The sequence below is a fragment of the Bubalus kerabau genome, chromosome 5 (assembly GCF_029407905.1).
Source record: "Bubalus kerabau isolate K-KA32 ecotype Philippines breed swamp buffalo chromosome 5, PCC_UOA_SB_1v2, whole genome shotgun sequence".
Lineage (NCBI taxonomy): Eukaryota > Metazoa > Chordata > Mammalia > Artiodactyla > Bovidae > Bubalus > Bubalus kerabau.
Genome location: NC_073628.1, coordinates 77904 through 101980, shown reverse-complemented (window position 1 = coordinate 101980; position 24077 = coordinate 77904). Strand labels below are relative to the sequence as shown.

At 46.1% G+C, this 24077-nt stretch overlaps 1 protein-coding gene across 3 annotated transcripts; it reads left to right on the top strand.

Annotated features, from left to right (window-relative positions):
- The first annotated feature begins 102 nt into the window (after window positions 1–102).
- Window positions 103–23979, top strand: SIRT3 (sirtuin 3). Of its 3 annotated transcripts, none has more exons than XM_055580395.1 (7): window positions 103–259; window positions 7442–7630; window positions 7720–7952; window positions 10477–10577; window positions 20446–20607; window positions 21772–21981; window positions 23469–23979. In XM_055580395.1, the coding sequence occupies exons 2-7, from the start codon at window positions 7584–7586 to the stop codon at window positions 23490–23492; spliced, it is 777 nt and encodes a 258-aa protein (XP_055436370.1). In that variant the 5' UTR covers window positions 103–259; window positions 7442–7583; the 3' UTR covers window positions 23493–23979. The 3 variants fall into 3 exon arrangements, with proteins under 3 accessions (XP_055436370.1, XP_055436371.1, XP_055436369.1); XM_055580396.1 differs by lacking the exon at window positions 103–259 and adding an exon at window positions 494–512; XM_055580394.1 differs by lacking the exon at window positions 103–259 and adding an exon at window positions 714–859.
- The last annotated feature ends 98 nt before the right edge of the window (window positions 23980–24077 follow it).

Genomic DNA, 24077 nt, shown 5'->3' with positions numbered 1-24077 from the left:
GGCTTTGGACCCAGTTCTCTCCAGGGTTTGTAACGGATTTCCCCTCGAAGCTGGCCGTGCTACTGAGGCATTGAAGAGTACGGGCGCCTAGGTCGAGCTGGCTTTGTGACCTTTGTGACCCAATGTTCTTGATTCAAGTGGGGTTAACAATACCACCTTCCTAGTAGTGGCTTGCGAGGACTAAGTATAAATATGATGCCTGACCACAAAAAGCGCTCCCCAAAGTGTTAGTTCTCATCTCCATCTCAACAGAAAAAAGGTGAGAGCGAGGGTAGAGAAATGCAGGTTCCAGGTTTGGTCTTGGGAACCAGAGGCTGGAACTCAATAGAATAGGAAACCACCCCCACCTAACGTCCACCTCCACCTGGGCTGCTGGGAGGGGGAAAGAGAACGTGAGGCTAGGGTAAGGGCTCGCGAAGACCTGGCGAAGGTGCGCTTGGAGGGGCGGGACGAGCTGAGCGGGACGGCCAGGAAGGACGCGCAGGAAACACGCACAGGGGCGGGGAAAGAGGGTGAGGCTAAGAAAGGGCGCGCTCGCGGGGGGCGGGGCGCGCTCGCGGGGGGCGGGGCGCGCTCGCGGGGGGCGGGGCGCGCTCGCGGGGGGCGGGGCGCGCTCGCGGGGGGCGGGGCGCGCTCGCGGGGGGCGGGGCGCGCTCGCGGGGGGCGGGGCGCGCTCGCGGGGGGCGGGGCGCGCTCGCGGGGGGCGGGGCGCGCTCGCGGGGGGCGGGGCGCGCACGAGACCCCTGGGCACCTGACCTTGCGCGCTGCGGAGAAGCATGGCGCTGTTTCGTTGTTCAGCTGTTCCAGCCCTCAGGTTCTGGGGCCTGCGAGGTGCGCGGGCGTGGACCCGCTGGCCTCGGTTCGTTCCGGGCGGGGGCGCCTGCGGTGCCGGGCGGGGCCCAGGGAGGACACCGACCCCCTCAGGCGAGCAGGGATGTCAGGCTTCCCCCTGAGTGGTCAGTGGGACGATTGGAGAACCTGAAAAGGGCAAGTCACGGCTCAGGCGGCTCAGAAGGGCGTTCTGGAGTCCCGGATGGCAACGGTTTCTCGTTTCTTCCCAGGGGTATTTTGGACGTGTGTAAACAACACTTAATGTTCATTCTTGACATCCGGACCCCGTTTTAGTTAGATTCTGTTCTGTACCTCTCCTTTTTTTTTTTTTTTTTTTCCACTTAACGTGTTTTGGGGTTACTTCCATTCTAAACTTAAATGCTTTCTCAGTCTTTTATGCTAATCTGTAGAATTCCATTCTTTGGACGTTTCATACTTAATTTAACCAGTCTCGTGTTGAAAATGTTTCTAATCTTTAGTTATTACAAATAGTGCTGTGTTGAATAACCTTGTTCGTACTCCACCTTTTGGATAAATCTCTAGTAGTGGAACTCCTGTGTCAACATTTTATTGCCCCACATAAACGTCGTGCAATTAATACTCCCACCAGCATATGTTCCTACCCTTACTCAGGTTCATACACTGGAATTGCACATTTTGAATCCTTGCCTAGAAATCGGACGTTCAAGTGGAAAAATCTTAAGACCATAGTTGTTAATCACAGTTGTTAGGAAACTAACTTCATGCCCAATAATGGACAAATATTTCAGTAAATAGTGGTACATTCACTTAATGCCTTCTTACACAACTACCAAAAATACTGAAGACTTTTAATAAAGAGGTACCAAGGAGGAGTCTTTCTTTCATCCAAGAAACTTATCATCTACCAGACGGTTCTAGGTGCAGTGATGGAGCAGGGGTCAAATTGTTGCCTCCATGGAGCTTATTTCAGTTTCAGAATCTGCAGGCAGTTGTGTGGTTGGGGCCTGGCTAAATAGTGACCTTATCAATCAGTAAATCCTTGCTACCACTTGCAGCCCAAACTGGAGGCATGAAGGTACCTGTGAAGAGCAGTTTGCTTGCATAGGCTGTCTACAATTTGGAATTTCTGCCTTTTGAGCTTGTAGGGGCTCCTGTTTGAAAGTGTCCTTTGTCTCCATTTCCCAAGCAGCATCTGTGCTTGCTCCTCAGCTTACCCCTACTCTCAGTAGATCTCATTCCATGGAGCATTTACTTTAAGTCATACATCTTCAGTATTTTCTAGACGTTTGGTAAAATTCAGTCCGTGTGTTTTTCAGTGGCAGACGTTTTACTTGTGTAAATGAGAAGTACACATTAAGTACTCGAGTAAGCACTGAACAATGGGTTTTATTTCAATACCAGCGAGCAACTTTTCAGTTTTCCACAGACACCAACCGGATGTCAAATGTAACTGAATCCTGACTCTGTCAACCTGGAGACCGCACCAGATTCCGAAGGTTAAGGGCTCAGTCCCATAGGACTGACATCACTTCAGCCACTGATCCAGGCCCACTTGTGCTTCTGACCAACGGACTACAGATCGGAGCTTCCTGTGACCCCCTCCTCTGATGTGATTAATTTGCTAGGGCCGCTCACAGAGTTCAAGAAACTGGTTTACTTAGTAGATTGCTAGTTTATTATAAAGGATATTAAAAAGTATGAATGAACAACCAGATAAAGAGATGCCCAGGCTGAGGTTTGGGAGAATTCCAAATGCAGGAGCCTCTGTCCCTGTGGAGTTTGGGGCCTGGCACGTGGAAGCTTTCTGAACCTCTTGCTTTTGGGTTTTCATGGAGATTCCAACCCTCTAAATGGTGGTTGGTTTCCCTGGCAACCATACCCCATCCTTAGGGGATTTCCAGTAATCACCTCATTAACATAAACTCAGCCTAGTTGTAAGAGGCTTGTTATGAATAACAGGACACTTATTTCACTTCATAACTCTGAAGGGATTTCAGGGCCTGAGGCCAAAAGACCAAATACTGTAACAAAAGGTGTTCCCATTGCTCTTAGGAAATTCTAAGGGTCTGGGACTAAGACTGAAAATATATATTGTTAGATATAGTCAAAGCTATGGTTTTTCCAGTAGTCATATATGGATGTGAGAGTTGGACTATAACGAAAGCTGAGCGCCGAAGAATTGATGCTTTTGAAGTGTTTGGAGAAGATTCTTGAGCATCCCTTGGACTGCAAAGCGATCCAAAGAGTCAATCCTGAAGGAAGTCAGTCCTGAATATTCATTGGAAGGACTGATGCTGAAGCTGAAACTCCAATACTTTGGCCACCTGATGTGAAGAACTGACTCACTGGAAAAGACTGATGCTGGGAAATATTGAAGGCAGGAGTAGAAGGGGTGACAGAGGATGAGATGGTTGGATGGCGTCACTGACTTGATGGACATGAGTTTGAGCAAGCCTTGGGAGTTGGTGATGGACAGGGAAGCCTGGCGTGCTGCAGTCCATGGGGTTGCAAAGAGACACAACTGAGCGACTGAACTGAGCTGAATAGATATATATGATTCTAAATCACAGTATCACAACTTTCCTCTGATTCCTTTTGTATTTCCCATAATTTGCATTTGGAAGGAGCACAGAAATGTTTGGTTGAGGACCTTAGGTGAACAGATGTTCTTGACGCTATGTGAAGTGGACATTTAATAGCTGTGGTTGTAGCCAGAGCCATCTTTTTCCTTCCTAACTATGGTTTTCACTGGAAACCCCCCTTTGGAGATTTCATTGATGTGCACTCAGGAGAGCTGCCTTGTCTTGTGCTTTTATGGAAGACTTGGGTGGAGCAGAACTTTCTTCAGAATCCATGGGCATCTCTGGAAGAGCATGGGGAGGAGTGGGAAAGCATTGTTTCTCTGCTGTATTTCCTGTACTTTCTGCTGGGAGATTTACAGCTGTGGGTTTTTTCAAAAGACTGTTGGAATAATCTCTGGCTCCCTTGCTTTTGGCTTTGGCAGCCAAGGCTCAGGGTGCTTGAGTGACTTAATGAGGCAATAGTGACTAGGGCTCTGACTCCCCTTTTCGTGCCCTCAGCCCTGCCTTCCCTTGCCAGTTCCTCTTTCTCATTACATACTTTTCTGAGGCCTGTTCTTTGGAAAACCAAGATGATGGTTTGCCAGGAGAGGCATCACAAGTGGACTGAGTGGCCAGTGAGCTCCTGAGTTGCACTGTCATTGACCTCAGAGTGGACTGTGAGAGGCAGCTGTGCAGTGTTACTTCAGGAGGGAAGGGGTGACAGGCACCCTAAAGTGAAGAAGGGGAGCCAGTATTGTTACTCTTTAGAGGAGGGCAAAGGTGACTTCTTACTGGGTTGGGCAGTGGCTTCATGAAGGAGGTGGCCTTGGCTCTGGGAGATTCTAGACATGCTGAGGGGTAAAAAGGTCTTTTCAGGTAAAGGAGCTGGGTTTAGAGTGAGTACAAAACCAGGAAAGGAGAGGTCTATGAGAGGGAGTAGCGGGCCTGAAACTGTCACTGGGGTGGGGTGTGTGGTGCTAAGATGCTCTGGCACTGTGGGGTCCGAGGGCATCAGGGAGAACCTCAGCAGCAGGGTGTAAGCAGGTGAGTGTGCAGATTGTGCAGGAGCAAAAGGAAAACCAGAGACAGCGGGCAAAACAAAGTGAGCTAGGACCACACTCCTGGAAGATAAGCTCTGGATTGTCCTGGCCTGTATCTGAAGATATGCTTTTAGGGTGCTTATTTCTTAACTGTATCACAAATGAGTAAAATAAATACTCTCTTTCCTCTTTTTGTGTCTATTCACTTTAGATTTATCAATCATTTGGGGTGGGTTTTCGTTTCAGTTTGTTTAATCTCTTCCTGTCAGGGTGGAGGGGTCTATACCGAGGGCCGAAGTCCTAGCTGTGGGTCATCGGGGCCTTCTGGAAGATGGGCGTGGTGGCTGCCAGCCTTGGGGTGAGGGGCAGATGCTCTGTGGAGTGGGGCTGGCCGTCTTGAACTCTGGACAGGTTGCCAGCATGCTAGCAGCAGGTGATGAAACTGTGTAGCTCAGGCAGATACCGAATGAGGCCCTTGAGCAGATCAGGAAGTCTAGTGCCTTCAGGCCCGCACTGGGCCCTGCCTGTGTGCCCCACTGCTGCAGACTTGCCTCAGGTGGGCGTATTCAGGCGCTGCGCCTGTTGTGCGGTTTGTGTTGTCTTTGTCTTCTTTCTGGTTGTGGAGCCTCTTAGTCCTGATGCCTCTCCGAAGCCTGTGGCATCTTTATTGTGTGTTTTGCTCTTTTTCTCTTGTGGAAAACCATCTCATACTCCAAACAGTTAGTGTTGTGAGTGTCTCAGTTCCTGGCTTCTGCAGATGACCTGAGACTCCTGGAGTTTTGTAGGGTGACCCCCAGCTCCAGTCGGCTCTTGCCTTGCCTGGGTTGTTTCATATGTTTGGCTGCTATAAAAAATGAGCAGCCTCCTGAATGGCTGCGAACATAGAAGATGGAGGCTCTGCAGCAGTTTGAATCCCTCGGTGTCAGGATATGAGTGTTTCTTTTTGGAATGGTGTCTTGAACCTACTTAACATTCTGTTAATATTTGGCAAAGATGGGTACAGTAAAGGACAGAAATGGTATGGACCTAACAGAAACAGAAAATATTAAGAAGCAGTGGCAAGAATACACAGAAGAACTATACAAAAAAGAGCTTCATGACCCAGATAACCACGATGGATGGTGTGATCACTCACCTAGAGCCAGACATCCTGGAATGTGAAGTCAAGTGGGCCTTAGGAACCGTCACTACGAACAAAGCTAGTGGTAGGCAATGGAATTCCAATGGAACTATTTCAGATCCTAAAAGATGATGCTGTGAAAGTGCTTCACTCAAAATACCAGCAAATTTGGAAAACTCAGCAGTGGCCACAGGACTGGAAAAGGTCAGTTTTCATTCCAATCCCAAAGAAAGGCAATGCCAAAGAATGTTCAAACTACCGCACAATTGTACTCATCTCACATGCTAGCAATGGGATGCTCAAAATTCTCCAAGCCAGGCTTCAACAGTACATGAAATGTGAACTTCCATATGTTCAAGCTGGATTTAGAGAAGGCAGAGGATTGATCATCATCGAAAAAGCAAGAGAGTTCCAGGAAAACATTTACTTCTACTTTATTGACTATGCCAAAGCCTTTGACTGTGTGGATCACAACAAACTTGTAGAAAATTCTTAAAGAAATGGAAATACCAGACCCACCTTACCTGCCTCCTGAGAAATCTGTATGCAGGTCAAGAAGCAACAGTTAGAACTGGACATGGAACAACAGACTGGTTCCAAATTGGGAAAGGAGTACGGCAAGGCTGTATATTGTCACCCTGCTTATTTAACTTATGTGCAGAGTACATCATGTGAAATTCCAGGCTGGATGAAACTCTAGCTGGACTCAAGATTGCCAGGAGGAATATTAAGAACCTCAGATATGCAGATGATACCACCCTTATGACAGAAAGGGAAGAAGAAATAAAGAGCCTCTTGATGAAAGTGAAAGAGGAGAGTGAAAAAGTTGGCTTAAAGCTCAATATTCAGAAAACGAAGATCATGGCATCTGGTCCCATCACTTCATAGCAAATAGATGGGGAAACAATGGAAACAGTGAGAGACTTTATCTTTTTTGGGGCTCCAAAATCACTTCAGATTGTGACTGCAGCCATGAAATTAAAAGACGTTTGTTCCTTGGAAGAAAAGCTATGACCAACCTAGGCAGCATATTAAAAAGCAGAGATGTTACTTTGCCGACAAAGATCTGTCTAGTCAAAGCTATGGTTTTTCCAGTAGTCATGTTTGGATGTGAGAGTTGAACTGTAAAGAAAGCTAAGTGCCAAAGAATTGGCGCTTTTGAACTGTGGTGTTGGAGAAGACTCTTGAGAGTCCCTTGGACTGCAAAGAGATCCAGCCAGTTCAATCCTAAAGGAAATCAGTCCTGAATATTCATTGGAAGGACTGATGCTGTAGCTGAAACTCCAATACTATGGCCACCTGATGCAAAGAACTGACTCATTTGAAAAGACCCTGATGCTGGGAAAGATTGAAGGTGGGAGGGGAAGGGGATGACAGAGATGGTTGAATGGCATCACCGACTCAATGGACATGAGTTTGAGCAAGCTCCAGGAGTTGGTGATGGACAGGGAAGCCTGGTGTGCTGAAGTCAATGGGGTCACAAAAAGTCGGATGCGACTAAGTGACTGAACTGAATATTTGGCGTAAAGTCTGAGATGTTTAATTTGCTTTAAATGTCACTGAGTATTTGTCACATCCTTTCTATGTTAGGGTGTATGGCTCTGCAGAGAGCATCCCCAGGTGTCTTGGCTCTAGCTTGAGCCTTCACTAGCTTTTGATAACAGGAATTGTGAAATGATACTTTCCTGAATTGCACAGTTCCCATTAACCTGAAATTTTTGCTCCCAAATACATCTTGATTTCAGAGTTTCTGTTTTATCCCACGATAAGAAAGATGGTCGTTTGTGGGGCGGGAAGGAAGTGTAGTCATTTTTAGTGGTGGGGCTGGTGGAAGTCAGACATTGCTCATTCTTGCCGGCATCAGCTCGATTATCATCGGTTACCTGGCTGCTCTCCTTTTCTATCAGTATTCCAGGTGGAGGATGGTCCATATCTTGTTTTGCTGGTGCCTCAAGTGACACTGGAGGTGGAGGCCACAGTCAGAAGAAGTTTCTCCTGCAGGACATCGCTGAGCTGATTAAGACCAGAGCCTGCCAGAGGGTGGTGGTCATGGTGGGGGCCGGCATCAGCACACCCAGCGGCATCCCAGACTTCAGGTGCCTTGCACTCCCAGAGCTCTTCCCACAGCTCCCTCCACTCCCTGCTGTCTCTTGAAGGGCTCAGAGCCTCTCGCTTCTCTCTGCAGGTCTCCAGGGGTTGGCTACTACAGCATCCTCCAGCAGTACAAGCTCCCCTACCCTGAGGCCATTTTTGAGCTCTCATTTTTCTTTCATGACCCCAAGCCATTTTTCACTTTCGCCAAGAAGCTGTACCCTGGGAACTATAGGCCCAATGCTACTCACTACTTCCTCCGATTGCTGCACGAGAAGGGGCTGCTTCTGCGGCTCTACACACAGAACATCGACGGGCTCGAGAGAGGTGAGCCTCGTTCCTGTTCCACACCTTTTCGATCCCGCAGGGAAGGCTCAGGTGCCTGTTTCTAGGTAGGGCTGAGTCCTAGTTCTTATTCCCCATCCTTGTGGCTGATTTTGACCCAAGAAGTTTTGCCATCATCTCCAGCAAAAATGTCCTCTTTGTGTTTTAAGTATCACTGTTAGGACCTCATTGGTGGACCCACTTTCTAGGTTGTGAGTTTGGGATAGAGCTAAAGTTGACATTGGGAGCTTCTGGTTTTGTTGATCTGATGGTTTTCTTTTTTCAAGTTTTCATTATGGAATTTTTTGAGCACACAGTGAGAGGAATGTGATGAACACTCATGGCCTCATTATCTCATCATGGCCATTCTGTTTAACCTGTGTCCTACCCCCGTCTTCTCTCACCCCTGAGTATTTTGAAGCAAATCCCTCTCATCATAAATTTAATCTATAAATCCAGCAATGGGTATCTTTAGAAGATAAAGACTTCTAAAACACAACCGTGATATCATTATCACAGAAAGAAATCACTAACAGTTCCTTAATATCAAATTCAGTGTGGTGATTTCTTGACTGTACCTAGATGGTGGCCACGCGCAGTGACTCGTGGGTCATGCTGACCTCTGGCCGTGCACCCTGGAGAAGCAGTTGCTGGGCCTTTTCTTTTCTGCAGGTGCTGACAGGCAGCTCTCTGCGAGCCAGCGGCAGCTCAGCCAGGCTACAGGTGTCTTGTGAATTGAAAAAAGGAGCTGTCTCAACTCCAGGAAAATGTTTACTTGCTAGAAGGACTCTACAACTTGGAACCGCATAGGCAGTAGTGAACACCCCAATGGGGATGATCTCTTTCCTGGAAATGCAGCAGCGCAGGCTTGTGGGAAGTGGGAGTGTGCGGCTGTGACCTTCACATGTATAGAGTGGGGACGGTGGGAACATGGCAGCAAGAACCAGGTCTTCATACCCATGGCCTTCCAAAGCTCATGGTGGTAACAGAACTTGCATGATAAGTCACCTTTTGTTTGTTTTTCCACAGGTTTTTGGAAATGTATTTATATTAGCAGTATTTTCTTACTCTTGGTGTCTGTAGCATAGAAAATGTTTTTCTTGGTTGGGTGTAATTTGATCTAGACTTACGTCAAATGTTTTTCTACTGTGTTTTCACAGGCTTTGTTTTGTTTTTTTTTTTTGCTATTCATTAATTAAAAAAAATGTCCATACATTAACATGAATCAGCCATAGGTATATATGCGTCTGCTCCCTCTTGAGCCTCCCTCCCGCCTCCTGCCCCTGTAGGTTGCCACAGACGCACAGCTGAGCTCCCCGAGTCATACAGGGAGCTATAAAAAGGAATGCATCTGACAGCAGACGAGCACCGGCGGTCCAGCGTACAGTAGTGTGTGTGTGTTTCCATGCCACTCTCTCCATTTGTCCCATCCTCTCCTCCTCACCCTGTGTCCATAAGTCTGTTCTTTATGTCTGCATCTCCACTGCTGCCCTGTAAATAGGTTCATCAGGACCATCTTTCTGGATTCCACATACATGCATTAATATACGATGTTTGTTTTCTCTTTCTGATTTACTCCACTGTATAACAGGCTCTATGTCCATCCACCTCGTTAGTACTGGCTCCGACGCGTCCCTTGTTGTAGCTAGCACTCCCCTGTCTGCATGTGCCACAGCTGCTTTATCCACTCGATGTCGATGGACATCTGGGTCGCTTCCGTGTCCTAGTTATTTGTAGATGGTGGTGCAGTGAACATTGAGGTACTTGTGTCTTTTCAGTTATAGTTTTCTGAGTTTATGCCCAGTAGTGGGACTGTTGGGTCATATGGTAGTTTTATTCAGTTTTTTAGGAATCTCCATATTGTTTTCCATAGTGGCTGTATCAATGTACATTCCCTCCAACTGTGTAAGAGGGTGCCCTTTCCCCCACATCCTCTCCAGCATTTATGGTTTGTAGATTTTTTTGATGATGGCCATTCTGACTGGTGTGAGGTGGTATCTCATTGTAGTTTTGGTTTGCAGTTTTTTAGTTATGAGTGATGCTGAGTATCTTTTCATGGGCTTCCCTGGTGGCTCAGATGGTGAAGAATCTGCCTGCCATGCAGGAGACTGGGTTTGATCCTTGAGTTGGGACAGTCCCCTGGAGAAGGGAATAGCAGCCCACTCCAGTATTCTTGCCTGGGAAATCCAATGGACAGAGGCGCCTGGTGGGCTATAGTCCATGGGGTTGCAAAAAGTACCAGACACAACTGAGCAACTCACACACACACACACACACACTTATGAGCTATGTTGATAATTTTTTCCACGTGATATTAGACTTTGTTTTAACTGTGATTTGCCTCCTTGTCAGAGCCTCATCACGGAGCTTATTCTGATCAGCAGGCTTTTGTCTGTGGGTTATAGAGGTAAGGCTTCCACAGAGGGCTGAGGCTTCTCCTGGGGGCCTGCCATGCCCAGAGGTGACACTGGGGGGCTTGTGTCCCCACCCCAGAGGCAGCAGCACTTACCTTCAGTTTGAATTTCAGCATCTGGCATCCCTGCCTCAAAGCTCGTTGAAGCTCATGGATCCCTTGCCTCTGCCACGTGCACCATCTGCCGAAGACCCTACCCAGGGGAGGACTTCTGGGTAAGTTGTCACAGAGACTTCTTTTGCTCTGCACTTCTCACTGGGAATAATCTTGAGAAGTGGTATTTTATAAGCATTATGTTGGAAGGACAATAGAACAGTAATACTATGAAAATGATTTTCTTTAATTTTAAAATAAAAAATCAATATTTACTTGTCAAAATTAAGGCAGTACAGACAACAAGGATTTACTGTACAGCACAGGGAACTATATTCAGTATCTTTGATAACCTATAAGGGAAAAGAATAAAAACAGAATACACACACATACATGTGTATAGTTGAATCACTTTGCTACACGCATGAAGCTAATGCAGTGTTGTAAATCAGCTGTACTTCAATTTTTTTTTAATGTGCAAGTCCTAACTCCCAGTATCTATAAATATAAACTTATTGGGCCATAGGATATTTGCAGATTAAAAAAAATTTAAGCACATACAAAATATGTAGGGAAAAGTGAATCTGCCTTCTGGCAGTTCCTGTAGCCCATTGGGTATGTGTGTGTATATATAAACATACATGCACATTTCTATGTACCTACACCCACACACAATCAGTTTTTTCCATTAATGAGATAACTAATATTCACATTGCTTTGTCCCTGGGCAAATTTCATAGATATCTTGTGTCAGTAACTACAGCTCCGCTTACTGTTTTTGGTTAACTATAGAGCATTGCTATTGTTCATTTGCTATGTCGTGTCTGACTCTTCGTGATACCGTGGACTGCAGCATGCCAGGATTCCCTGTCCTTCACTATCTCCCAGAGTTGGCTCAAACTCATGTCCCTTGAGTCAGTGATGCCATCCAACCATCTCATCCTCTGTTGCCCCTTCTCTTCCCGCCCTCAATCTTTCCTAGCCTCAGGGTCTTTTCCAATGAGTCAGTTCTTTGCATCAGGTGGCCAAAGTATTAGAGCTTCAGCTTAGCATCAGACCTTCCAATGAGTATTCAGGGTTGATCTCCTTTAGGATTGACTGGTTTGATCTCCTTGCTGTCCAAGGGACGCACAAGAGTCTTGTCTAGCACCACAGTTTGAAAGCATCAATTCCTCAGAGCTCAGCCTTCTTTATGGTCCAACTCTCACATCTGTACATGACTACTGGAAAAACCATAGCTTTGACTATATGGACTTTTGTTGGCAAAGTGATGTCATTGCTTTCTAATACGCTGTTTAGGTTTTTCATAGCTTTTCTTCCAAGGAGCAAGTGTCTTTTAATTTCATGGCTGCAGTTACCATCCACAGTGATTTTTGAGCTCAAGAAAAAAAAGTCTGTCACTGTTCCATTTTTTTCCCCATCTATTTGCCATGAAGTGATGGGACTAGATGCCATGATCTTAGTTTTCTGAATGTTGAGTTTTAAGCCAGCTTTTTCACAATACACAGCCTTGATGTACTCCTTTCCCAATTTTGAACCAGTCCATTGTTTCATGTATGGTTCAAACTGTTGCTTCTTGACCTGCATACAGGTTTCTCAGGAGGCAAGTAAGGTGGTCTGATATCCCCATCTCTTTAAGAATTTTCCACAGTTTGTTGTGATCCATACAGTCAAAGGCTTTAGTGTGGTCAGTTAAACAGAAGTAGATGTTTTTCTGGAATTACCTTGATTTCTCTGTGATACAACGGATGTTAGCAATTTGATCTCTGGTTCCTTTGCCTTTTCTAAATCCAGCTTATACATCTGGAATTTCTCTGTTCACGTATTATTGCAGCCTAACTTGAAGGATTTTGAGCATTACTTTGCTGGCATGTGAAATGAGCACAATTGTATGTTAATTTGAGCATTCTTTGGCAAAGCATTTCTTTGGGATTGGAATGAAAACTTATCTTTTCCAGTCCTGTTGCCACTGCTGAGTTTTCCAGATCTTCTGGCATATTGAGTCTGGCTAATGTTTTGTCAATTTTGTTTATCTTCTCAAAGAACCAGCTTTTAGTTTTATTAATCTTTACTGTTTTTTCTTTCATTTTTTTTATTTATATGATTTATTTCTGTACTAATTTTTTTTTGTTCTTCTTTTTCGAGTTGTTTTAGGTGTAATGTTAGGCTATCTATTCGATGTTTTTCTTGTTTTTTAGAGGTAGGATTGTATTGCTATAAACTCTCTTAGAACTGCTTTTGCTGCATCCCATAGGCTTTGAGTTTTTGTGTTTTCATTGCCATTTGTTTTCAGAAATTTTTTGATTTCCCTTTTGATTTCTTCAGTAACCTGTTGCTTATTTAGAGATGTGTTGTTTAATCTCCAAGTGTTTCTTACAGTTTTTTTCTTGTAATTGATATCTAGTCTCATAGCATTGTGGTCGCAGAAGATGCTTGATATGATTTCAGTTTTCTTAAATTTACTGAGATTTGATTTGTGACCCAAGATATGGTCTGTCCTGGAGAATGTTCCATGTCCACATGAGAAGAAGGTGTATTCTTCTGCATTTGGATGGAGTGTCTTGAAGGTATCATTGAGATCCATCTCATCTAATGTATCCTTTAAGACTTGTGTTTCCTTATCAATTTTCTGTTTTGATGATCTGTCCACTGGTGTGAGCGGGGTGTTAAAGTCTCCTGCTTTCAGTTTCTGCCTTTACGTCTGTTCGTGCTTGTCTTATGTACTTTGGTGCTCCTGTGTTGTGCTTGTCTTATGTACGGCGGTGCTCCTGTGTTGTGCTTATGTACTGCGGTGCGCCTGTGTGTCGTGCTTGTCTTATGTACTGCGGTGTGCCTGTGTCGTGCTTGTCTTATGTACTGCGGTGCGCCTGTGTCGTGCTTGTCTTATGTACTGCGGTGCGCCTGTGTGTCGTGCTTGTCTTATGTACTGCGGTGCGCCTGTGTCGTGCTTGTCTTATGTACTGCGGTGCGCCTGTGTGTCGTGCTTGTCTTATGTACTGCGGTGCGCCTGTGTCGTGCTTGTCTTATGTACTGCGGTGCGCCTGTGTCGTGCTTGTCTTATGTACTGCGGTGCGCCTGTGTGTCGTGCTTGTCTTATGTACTGCGGTGCTCCTGTGTCGTGCTTGTCTTATGTACTGCGGTGCGCCTGTGTCGTGCTTGTCTTATGTACTGCGGTGCGCCTGTGTCGTGCTTGTCTTATGTACTGCGGTGCGCCTGTGTCGTGCTTGTCTTATGTACTGCGGTGCGCCTGTGTCGTGCTTGTCTTATGTACTGCGGTGCTCCTGTGTCGTGCTTGTCTTATGTACTGCGGTGCGCCTGTGTCGTGCTTGTCTTATGTACTGCGGTGCGCCTGTGTTGGGTGCAGAGGTATTTACAGGTGTCATGTCTTCCTCTTGGTTCGATCCCTTGATCATTATGTAGTGTCCTTCCTTATCTCTTGTAATACACTTTATTTTAAGGTCTGTTTTGTCTAATGTGAGGATTGCCCCTCCAGCTTTCATTTGCTTCCCATTTGCATGGAATATATGTTTCCATCCTCTCCCTTTCGGTCTCTGTGTGTCTTCAGGTCTGAAGTGGGTTTCTTGCAGACAGCATATGTGTGGGTCTTGTTTTTGTACCCATTCAGCCAGTCTGTGTCTTTTGGCTGGAGCATTTAATCCATTTTCCTTTAAAGTAATTATTGATATGTATGTTCCTATTGCCATTTTCTTAATTATTTGGGGTTGATTTTTATCTTTTTTTTTCTATTTCTTGACTATATAAATCCTTTTAATATTTGTTGTAAAGCTGGTTTGGTGGTACTGAAGTCACTTAACTTTTGCTTGTCTGAAAAGCTTTTTATTTCTCCACCAATTTTGAATGAGATCCTCGCCGGGTACAGTAATCTTGGTTGTTGATTTTTCTCTTTCAGTACTTTAAACATATCCTGCCATTCCCTTCTGGCCTGCAGAGTTTCTGCTGAAAGATCAGCTATTAAACATATGGGGTTTCCCTTCTATGTTACTTGTTGCTTTTCCCTTGTTGCTTTTAATATTCTTTCTTTGAGTTTAGTCTTTGTTAGTTTGATTAGTATGTGTCTTGGTGTGTTTCTCCTTTTGTTTATCCTGTATGGGACTCTTTGTGCCTCTTGGACTTGATTTACAATTTTCTCATATCCTTTCTTTTTCTCTTCTTCTTCTGGGACCCCTATAATTTGAATGTTGGTGCATTTGAGATCGTCCCAGAGGTCTCTAAGACTATCCTCAGTTCTTTTCATTCTTTTTACTTTATTCTGCTCTTCAGAAGTTATTTCCACCATTTTATCTTCCAGCTCACTGATTCATTCTTCTGCTTCAGATATTCTGCTATTGGTTCCTTCCAGGGTATGTTTAATTTCAGTAATTGCGTTGTTTGTTCCTGTATATTTATTTTTTAATTCTTCTAGGTCTTTGTTAATTGACTCTTGCAGTTTCTCCATTTTGTTTTCAAGGTTTTTGATCATCTTTGCTATAATTATTCTGAATTCTTTTTCAGGTAGTTTGCCTATTCCCTCTTCATTTATTTGGACTTCTGTGTTTCTAATTTGTTCCTTCATCTGTGTAGTATTTCTCTGACTTTTCATTATTTTCTTTTAACTTATTGTGTTTGAAGTCTCTTTTTCCCAGGCTTCAATGTTGAATTCTTTCTTCCTTTTGGTTTCTGCCCTCCTAAGGTTGGTCCAGTGGTTTGTGTAAGCTTCCTATAGGGTGAGATATGTGCTGAGTTTTTTCTTTTTGTTGTTTGTTTGTTTTTCCTCTGCTGGGCAAGGCTGAGTGAGGTGGTAATCCTGTCTGCTGATGGTTGGGTTTGTATTTTTCTTTGTCTGTTGTTTAGATGAGGCGTCCCGCACAGGGTGCTGCTGGTGGTTGGGTGATGCCAGGTCTTATATTCAGGTGGTTTCCTTTGTGTGAGTTCTCGCTATTTGAAACGCCCTAGGGTTAGTTCTCTGTTAGTCTAACGTCTTGGAGTCAGTCTGCCCACTCCAAAGGCTCAGGGCTTGATCTTCAGTGCCGTCTCAGAGAGGGCCTGGATGGAGGAGGACCGGCAGGCCAAAGCCGGGGGGCTTGTAACACACAGTCTGGGGAGAGTTCCCACGTGGACGCTGGAGGACCTCACACAGTGGCCTGGGCTAAAGGCAGGCAAACACCGTCTCTCCTCTCCTCTAGACAGTGGTTCATCCGAGTGTGATCGCCAGACCTGCAGCCTTGGGCTCCTCTGAGCACGTGTTCTGGAAGTAGCTTCTGGTATCCCTGTGCTGTATTTTAGATTCCACATACAAGTGATATCATATGGTATTCATTTTTCTCTGTCTGACTTCGCTTAGTATTATAATCTCTAGGTCCATCCATGTTGCTGCAAATGGCATTATTTAATTCTTTTTAATGGCTGAGTAATATACCATCATGTATATATATATATACCATATCTTTTTAATCTTAGAATGGCTTTTTTTTTTTTTTTTAAGTAGAGTAAGGTAGAGTGGAAAATCTTAAATAAAGGTGAAACTGAAATAACGACATGGCACAGAAGCCTGTCTTTTTTTAATTGAGGTGAATTCACATAACATAAAATTAACCATTTTAAAGTCTACACTTTATTGGTATTTAGTATTTTTACTATATTGTGCAAACACCACCTCTGTCTACTTCTGGAGTATTTTCATCACCCCCAGGAAAACCCTGTATCCAGTAATCAGTCAACCTTAATTCCCTCCCTGAACCCAAGCCCTTAGCAACCACAGATCTTTATGATCATTCTTATTATTTTATTGAAGTATAGTCAAACCAGTCAATCCTAAAGGAAATCAACCCTAAATATTCATTGGAAGGACGGATGCTGATGCTGCAACTCCAATACTTTGGCCATCTGATACATGAAGAGCCAACTCATTGGAAAAGACCCTGATGCTGGCAAAGACTGGGGGCAGGAGGAGAAGGGGGCAACGGGCTGAGATGGTTGGATGGCATCATAGACTCAGTGAACAGGAGTTTGTGCAAACTCCAGGGGATAGTGAGGGTCAGGGAAGCCTGGTGTGCTGCAGTCCATGGGGTTGCAGAGAGCTGGCCACGACTGAGCAACTGAACGACAAACGACAGTAGCTGGTTGGCAGTGTTGTTAGTTTCAAGTGTACAGCACAGTGATTGAGTTTATACGTGTGGATCCCTTTTCAGATTCTTTTCCCATGTAGGTTATTACAGATTACTGAGTTCCCTGAGCTATATAGTAGGTCCTTGTTGGTTATCTGTTTTATGTTTTATATTTAGTAGTGTGTATATGTTAAACTCCTGATTAATTCTCCCTACCACAGTTCCTCATTGGTAACCATAAATTTGTTTTTGAAATCTGTGTGTCTTTTTTTGTTTTGTAAATAAGTTCATTTGTATCATATAAAAAATTGGATTCCATATACGACAGACACTTCATGATATTTGTCTGCGTCTGACTCGGTATGATAATCTCTGGGTTCATCTATGTTGCTGCAGGTATCATTATTATTATTTTTTAATGGTTGAGTTATATTCCGTTTGTGTGTATGTGCCACATCTTCTTTATCCATTCCTCTGTCATTGTGTCAGTGTTTCATTTAGGTTGGCGATCATAACTTTGCCTTTTCCAGAACATCATAGAGTTGGAATAACACAGCATCGGCCTTCTCATTGACTTCTTTCACTTAGTATTATGTATTTAAGGTTCTGCCATGTCTTTTCATGGCCTGATAGCTGTTTTTTTTTTTTGAGGCTGAGTTGAAAAAGTTGGCTTAAAGCTCAACATTCAGAAAACTAAGATCATGGCATCTGGTCCCATCACTTTATGGGAAATAGATGGGGAAACATGGAAACAGTATCAGACTTTATTTTTGGGGGGCTCCAAAATCACTGCAGATGGTGATTTCAGCCATGAGATTAAAAGACACTTACTCTTTGGAAGGAAAGTTATGACCAACCTAGATAGCATATTTAAAAGCAGAGACATTACTTTGCCAACAGAGGTCTGTCTAGTCAAGGCTATGGTTTTTCCAGTAGTCGTGTATGGATGTAAGAGTTGGACGGTGAAGAAATCTGAGTGTCCAAGAATTGATGCTTTTGAACTGTGGTGTTGGAGAAGACTCTTGAGAGTCCCTTGGACTGCAAGGAGATCCAACCAGTCCATCCTAAAGGAGATCAGTCCTGGGTGTTCATTGGAAGGACTGATGCCAAAGCTGAAACTCCAATACTTTGGCCACCTCATGCAAAGAGTTGACTCATTGGAAAAGACCCTGAGGCTGGGAAGGATTGGAGGCAGAAGGAGAAGGGGATGACAGAGGATGAGATGGCTGGATGGCATCACTGACTCGATGGACATGGGTTGGGTAGACTCTGGGAGTTGGTGATGGACAGAGGCCTGGCATGCTGTGATTCATGGGGTCACAGAGTCGGACACGACTGAGCAACTGAACTGAACTGAATATTCCATTGTCTGGATGTAACATAGTTTGTTTATCCATTCGCCTACTAAAGGACACCTTGGTTAATTCCAGGTTTTGGTAATCATGAGTAAAGCTGTTACAAACATCCACATGCAGGTTTTATGTGGATGTGTTTTCAACTCCTTTGGGTAAATACCAGTCAATGTGATTGATGACCCTGTGGTAAGACTGTGTTTAGTCTGTGTCTTCCAAAGTGGCCACCCCATTTTGCATTTCTAGCCACAGTGAATGTGAGTTCCTGTTGCTCTGCATCAACAACACTTGGTGTTGATTTTGGCCGTTCTTATACGTGGATAGTGGTATCTCATTGTTTTAATTTGCAGTTTCCTAGTGACACATAACGGAGAAGGCAGTGGCCCCCCACTCCAGTACTCTTGCCTGGAAAGTCCCAGGGACGGAAGGGCCTGGTAGGCTGCGTTCCATGGGGTCGCTGAGAGTCGGACACGACTGAGCGACTTCACTTTCACTTTTCACTTTCATGCATTGGAGAAGGACGTGGCAACCCGCTCCAGTGTTCTTGCCTGGAGAATCCCAGGGACGGGGGAGCCTGGTGGGCTGCCGTCTATGGGGTCGCACAGAGTTGGACACGACTGAAGTGACTTAGCAGCAGCAGTAGCAGCAGTGACATATAATGTGGAACTTGTTTCTTATACTCATTTGCCATCTGTATCTTCTTTGGTGAGGTCTTGGGCCCATTTTTAAATTGAGTTGCCTATTTTCTTATTGCTGAGCTTTAAGAATTCTTTGCATTATCAGATTTGTCTTCTGCAAGTATTCTCTCCTAGTCTGTGACTTCTCTCATCCTCTTGACATTGTCTTTCACAGAGGAGAAGTTTTTCATCTTAATGAAGTCGGATTTAGCATGTTTTTCTTTCAGTGATCATCTTTTTCCATATTGTATCGGCTAGTCTGAGTCTTCCGCTTTCTGTATAAACTTTGGGAGCACTTTTCGCTCTTCTCTGACCATCTGAGAGCTCCTGTCTGTGGGGTTTCGCGCTTCACTGCTTTGTCTCCATGTTGTTGCTCAGCCCTCAGTTGTGTCTGACTCTTTGCGACCCTCTGGGCTTCTGTAGAGCTTTCTGAATCTGTAGTTTGATATCTTCTTCATTTTTGCTTAAAAAAACCCAAGCCCTCAGTCATGGTGATTCCTCTGGACAGTGGCTGCCCCATGCATGTGGACCCTGTATTCCCTCTTTGGACCCTGGGTTAAACACCTCTGAGATTGGCTCACGCTCCGCCCAGAAGCCTTGGCCACTCTTTTCTGCATCCTGTCTTGTTCCCCTGGGTGCTGCATTCTGAGTCTTCCTCCTGATCTACTTTCCAGTTTATTGATACACTGTTCTTCCATAGAGGATAAAGCCCCTCCACTGAGCTTTAATTTTCAGTACTCTACTTTTTATTACTTCAAGCCCTATCTGGTTCCTTTCCAAATCCACTGCAATGCTTTGTATAGCTTTTTATCTCCAACAAGTATTTCAAACCTGTCCTTTAAAAAATTTAAGCATAATACAGTTTTTATCTGGATCTGCTAATATCTAAGTCTTTGAGTAGTCTGTTTCTTTTGTCTGTTGCTTCTGCTGCTCCTTACTGGGTTCAGCCTGCAAAAACAAATTTGCATTAGCGGTAAAGGTTTACCTTATAAGGCAAGTGTCTTTTCCCGTAGTTTCCTCTTCTGATGTCGAGCCCAAGCATGGACAAGTGTAGCAGGATATAATGACTCACACTGCTCCACCCTGGCCTGCAAGTAGGAGGTCTGTGGATAGTGTTGAGAGTCCTAACTCCAGCCAGTGAGTTCAAGCTGACCTGAATGTCTTCAGGGCTAAGGTCACGTCAGGATCGCTTCAGCTGAAATCAGGGACGAATTTATACTGTCGTTTTCACTGAGTAACACCTGTTGTAAGCCAGATGCCTACAGAGTACTGCTGAGGACTATCTAAGTAGTACAATTGACTTTGAACATGGGTTTGAACTGTGTGGGTCCACTCATACGTGGATTTTTAAGAAAATAACTGTGAACTCTGGGAGTATATGATCCACAGCTGATTGAATCACAGATACAGAACCACAGATATGGAGGAACCATGTGTACAGAGGGCTTAACCTACATTTTGTGCAGATTTCAGTTGTGCAAAGGGTTGTTGCCCTGGCCCCTGCGTTTGAGGGTCGGCTGGGTTTCCTCACCAGCTGAGAATCTCTGACAAGCGCTCCTGCCGAGTGCAGAGCATAGTGTTCAGTCTGTCAGATGGCACGTAGTGTCCAAGATCTGCTTTCAAATACTGCGACCCCCCCAAAAAAAATTACTGCCATCTCCCCAGGTTCTGGGGGCTGTATGAGATAAAGCTGGCAGTGTTAGTAACTGCTGAAGCCGGGTTCTCCATACACAGGGGCTTCACTGTGCTACTGTCTCAGCTGTTGGGACTGTCTGACACATTCTCAGTAAGAAGTTGGTTTTCCCTTTTCAAGTGTGCCGTATGGCTCCCTTGGACCACTCTCTCCATGTCACCCAGGCCGACGTGATGGTGGACAGGGTCCCCCGCTGCCCCGTCTGCTCTGGCGTCACGAAGCCTGACATCGTGTTCTTCGGGGAGCCGCTGCCTGCTAGGTTCCTGCTGCATCTGGCTGACTTCCCCATGGCAGACCTGCTGCTCATCCTTGGGACCTCCCTGGAGGTTTGTCAGCAGGCCTAACGGTGCACAGACGTGTGGGGAGGAGGCTAGCGAGACAGGCAGAGGAGGTGAGGGCTGGTGGGACACTCTGGGGCCCTACCTTTGGAACATGAGTGGATTCATCATGTGAGGAGGCAGTGGTGTTCCAGGCCGAGAGAGCAGCAGTCCACGTGGGAGGACTGGGGGGAAGGAAGGTGTCCAGGGTGTGGGTGGGCACGACGCGTGAGGGCAAAGATGTCAGGCAGGAGCAGGCTTCCAAGGTCACATCTATCACAGAGACTGATTTTCTGTAGAAGCAGTGAAACCAGGGGTGTATCTGGTCATCCTTGAGATCAGAGCGATCTGGGAACAGGATGAATTGAGCACATGTCCAGGAGGCTGAGCATAGTCAGACTTGGGGACTGTGAGAGATGGCAGAGGGGAGGAGGGCTGGACTTCGAGCCTGGCGTCTCTTTGAGGACTGAAGGGGGAGGTGTCTGTCTCTCCTGTAGGAAGTCAGGGCCTTTGCTGAGGAGTCTGGGTTGGGGTTGCTGAATTCAGTTCTGCACATGCATTTGAGGCGCTTGGGAGATGCATCTGGACTGGACGTTCAGGAAGCTTCTAAAGGCTGTGATGAGACCCTGAAGGCACCGTGCCTGACTGGATGCAGGCACTACGGGGGCAGAGGGGCCAGAAAGACCTGTGCCCAGGCCTCCAACCAGCCAGAGACCCAGAGCTGTGTGTGTTTTCCCCGAGTTTGCCAGGCCCTGTTGTAGCGGGTGCCTCGGGAGCCCCTCAGTGGTGGTCCCTCTGAGGGTCGGGCACTTGCCCTCAGGGAGCAGGAACAGATAGATGGGCTGTCATGTCCCTGGTGAGCCGGGAGAAGACAGTGCGTGGACGGGGAGGGCAGGTGAGATGGTGTGGGTGAACTTCAGCAGGAAGACCTGGGGGAGCCAGGAGAGGCAGGAGAGAAAGGGGCGTGGATGAGAGGCAGGCTCAGGGGAAGGGATGCAAGGCTGCTGAGACTGAGCAGCAGGAGCACTGGCGCAGAATTGAAGCGGTGCTGGGTTTTCTCCAAGGTCTCACCTTGGTCAGCTGTGCCTCCAGGGCCTCAGGGACTGTGGCACAAAGGTCCTGAGGGCCTGGGAAGGTGAGCACCCCGCTCCTCACGTTTGGGCAATTTTTCAGGTGGAACCTTTTGCCAGCTTGTCCGATGCTGTGCGGAGCTCGGTGCCCCGACTGCTCATCAACCGGGACTTGGTGGGGTCCTTGGCTAGGAATCCTCGAGGCAGGGACGTGGCCCAGCTGGGGGATGTGGTCCATGGTGTGAAAAGGCTGGTGGAGCTTCTCGGCTGGACGGACGACATCCAGGACCTCATCCAGAGGGAAACTGGAAAGGTATGGCCTGCTGCACAGTCACAGGAGGGGTCTCTTCTGCTCCGGGGTCTGGTTGAGCTTGAGCAGAGCCCTGTTTGGCTAACACTGTAACAGTAACAGGTAATATTGCTGTTAACTCTGCGCCAGGCACTTTCTGGGCCGTCTGTGTGCTTATTAATGGGGTGCTGTGATGGGGTGAAGAAACTGCCACCTCGTGCCCGCTCTGAGTGGCAGATGAGGGTCCAGGCCCATGGGGCTGTCGTTCTACAATCATCACACTTCAGCTCTTTGTACCCTAAACTGAAGGAGCACCACACAGCTTCAGGCTAATATGTAGTTCTCAAGTTCTCTGAACCAGTATGGGATGATGCTTGTAGGACAGTGTGAGAGCCATTGACTTATCCACTGGCAGTAGAAAGCCAGAGCTTTCATTGCTCTAGATATCAAACCTCCTACAAGTGAAGTTTTCCATGAGAATCAGTTAGCATGCATAGCCTTCATGCGAGGGGTTATTTTCTACAGGGGCAGCATTAAACGCTGAAGTCTGTCTCTCAAGAGGATTGTTCATGATTACAGCCAGGTGTAGCACTGCCCCAGGTGGACCTCACCGGAGCGCTCATGGCTTCGTCTAGGGAAACCTCCCTGCCTTTGGCTGTGCCCTGCCTTAGGGCTTCTGCGCCACGGGTCAGCCCTTTCCTTTCATCTCCACTGGCAAAAGCCCCCAGCCTCTGGCTATAATAGGCTATTTTCTTACCAATTTGGACCAAAGTGAGCATATGAGGCTTTTTAAGGCTATGAGAACTTGCAGTATATGTTTTCATGGAGTTAGACATCATTGCCCCTCAATCCAGAGTCTGGCTCTTGGGGATAAGCTAAAGGGTGGTGTCACTTCTCAATTCATTGGAGGAAATAAAGACCATCGTGTCTGTCACATTGCTGTATCACCTAGTAAAGTCCAGCTAACACGATGCTTTCACTTTGTGTCTCCAGAGGAACAGTAGCAGATGCCTCACTCACAGGGGAGTAGAGGCCTCGGTCATATCCACTTGGCAGCTTACACAGGAGGCTTTCCTTACCTAGGGACTGACTTCCTCCTTTCATATAGTCACAAGTCAAGTAGCCGCTATGGGCTTTTGGAATTAGTCCTACAGGATTTGACCTGAGCCATTTTCTAGTTCCAGAGAAATTTGTGTAGTGTTATGATTTTAGGGGTTTATTTTAAAAGAGTTGCTGCCCAAGAGTAAACACTAAGGGGTGAATGGAAGTAAAAGTTGGATCTCTTTTCCAAATAGTGAATGTTCTTGAGCACGTGTGCCTCAGTATGTCTGTACTGGTTACTTAAGCAAAGCCCTTCTAGCCGCCCAGTTTTGCCCAGCCCTGCTTGGCATCGTCTTAACTTGGTTGAATAGCATTTGCAGACAGAAAAGCTTCCGTTTCACGGAACTTTGATTCCAGGCCCTCGCACGTGCCCAGTGTTTTCAGTAACCGACTTCCTCTGTGTGTTCCAGTTTGATGGCTGGGACAGACTGTGAGGAACGCCTCTCACACCAGAGGTTACTTGGGAGTCACCGCCCATTTCTGATGAAGACTTCTGCTTGAAGAAGAGCTCGGGCACGTTTACAAATTGTGGCTGAACCAGAACACACAACCTGAGGCTGCCCCTGGAGTGTCTTCCCGGGTCTTAACCCCGTGCACTCAGGGCCACTCGCCACAGGTGTGACAGCGCTGCCTGGGCTGACGATGCTGCTTAACTCTTCACGCTGCTGAAGCTCTCAATGTCAGAAGCTTTCTCCTGATGGCGAATCTCTTGAATCAGACTGCCTAGAACCCCAAGTTGGGATCCATGTGAAGGGCAGGATCAACATCTGTCCACCTGGGGTGAGCAGCCCCAGCCACTTTCCAGGAGTGGGTCTGGGTCCCAGGTAATGCACTAGAGTCTTCTAGCACCCTGGCCTCTTTAGTAGGCTTATTTTTAGTCTGTCCTTCTTTTCTGGCATGAAATAAATTTTAATATAGAAACTGGGCATCCCTTCATTTTTGTCACCTAAACGGGACAGGAATATGGAAACTTCGAGGTGTGGGTGTTTCTCCTCTACTGCCTGAGGACTGAGAACATC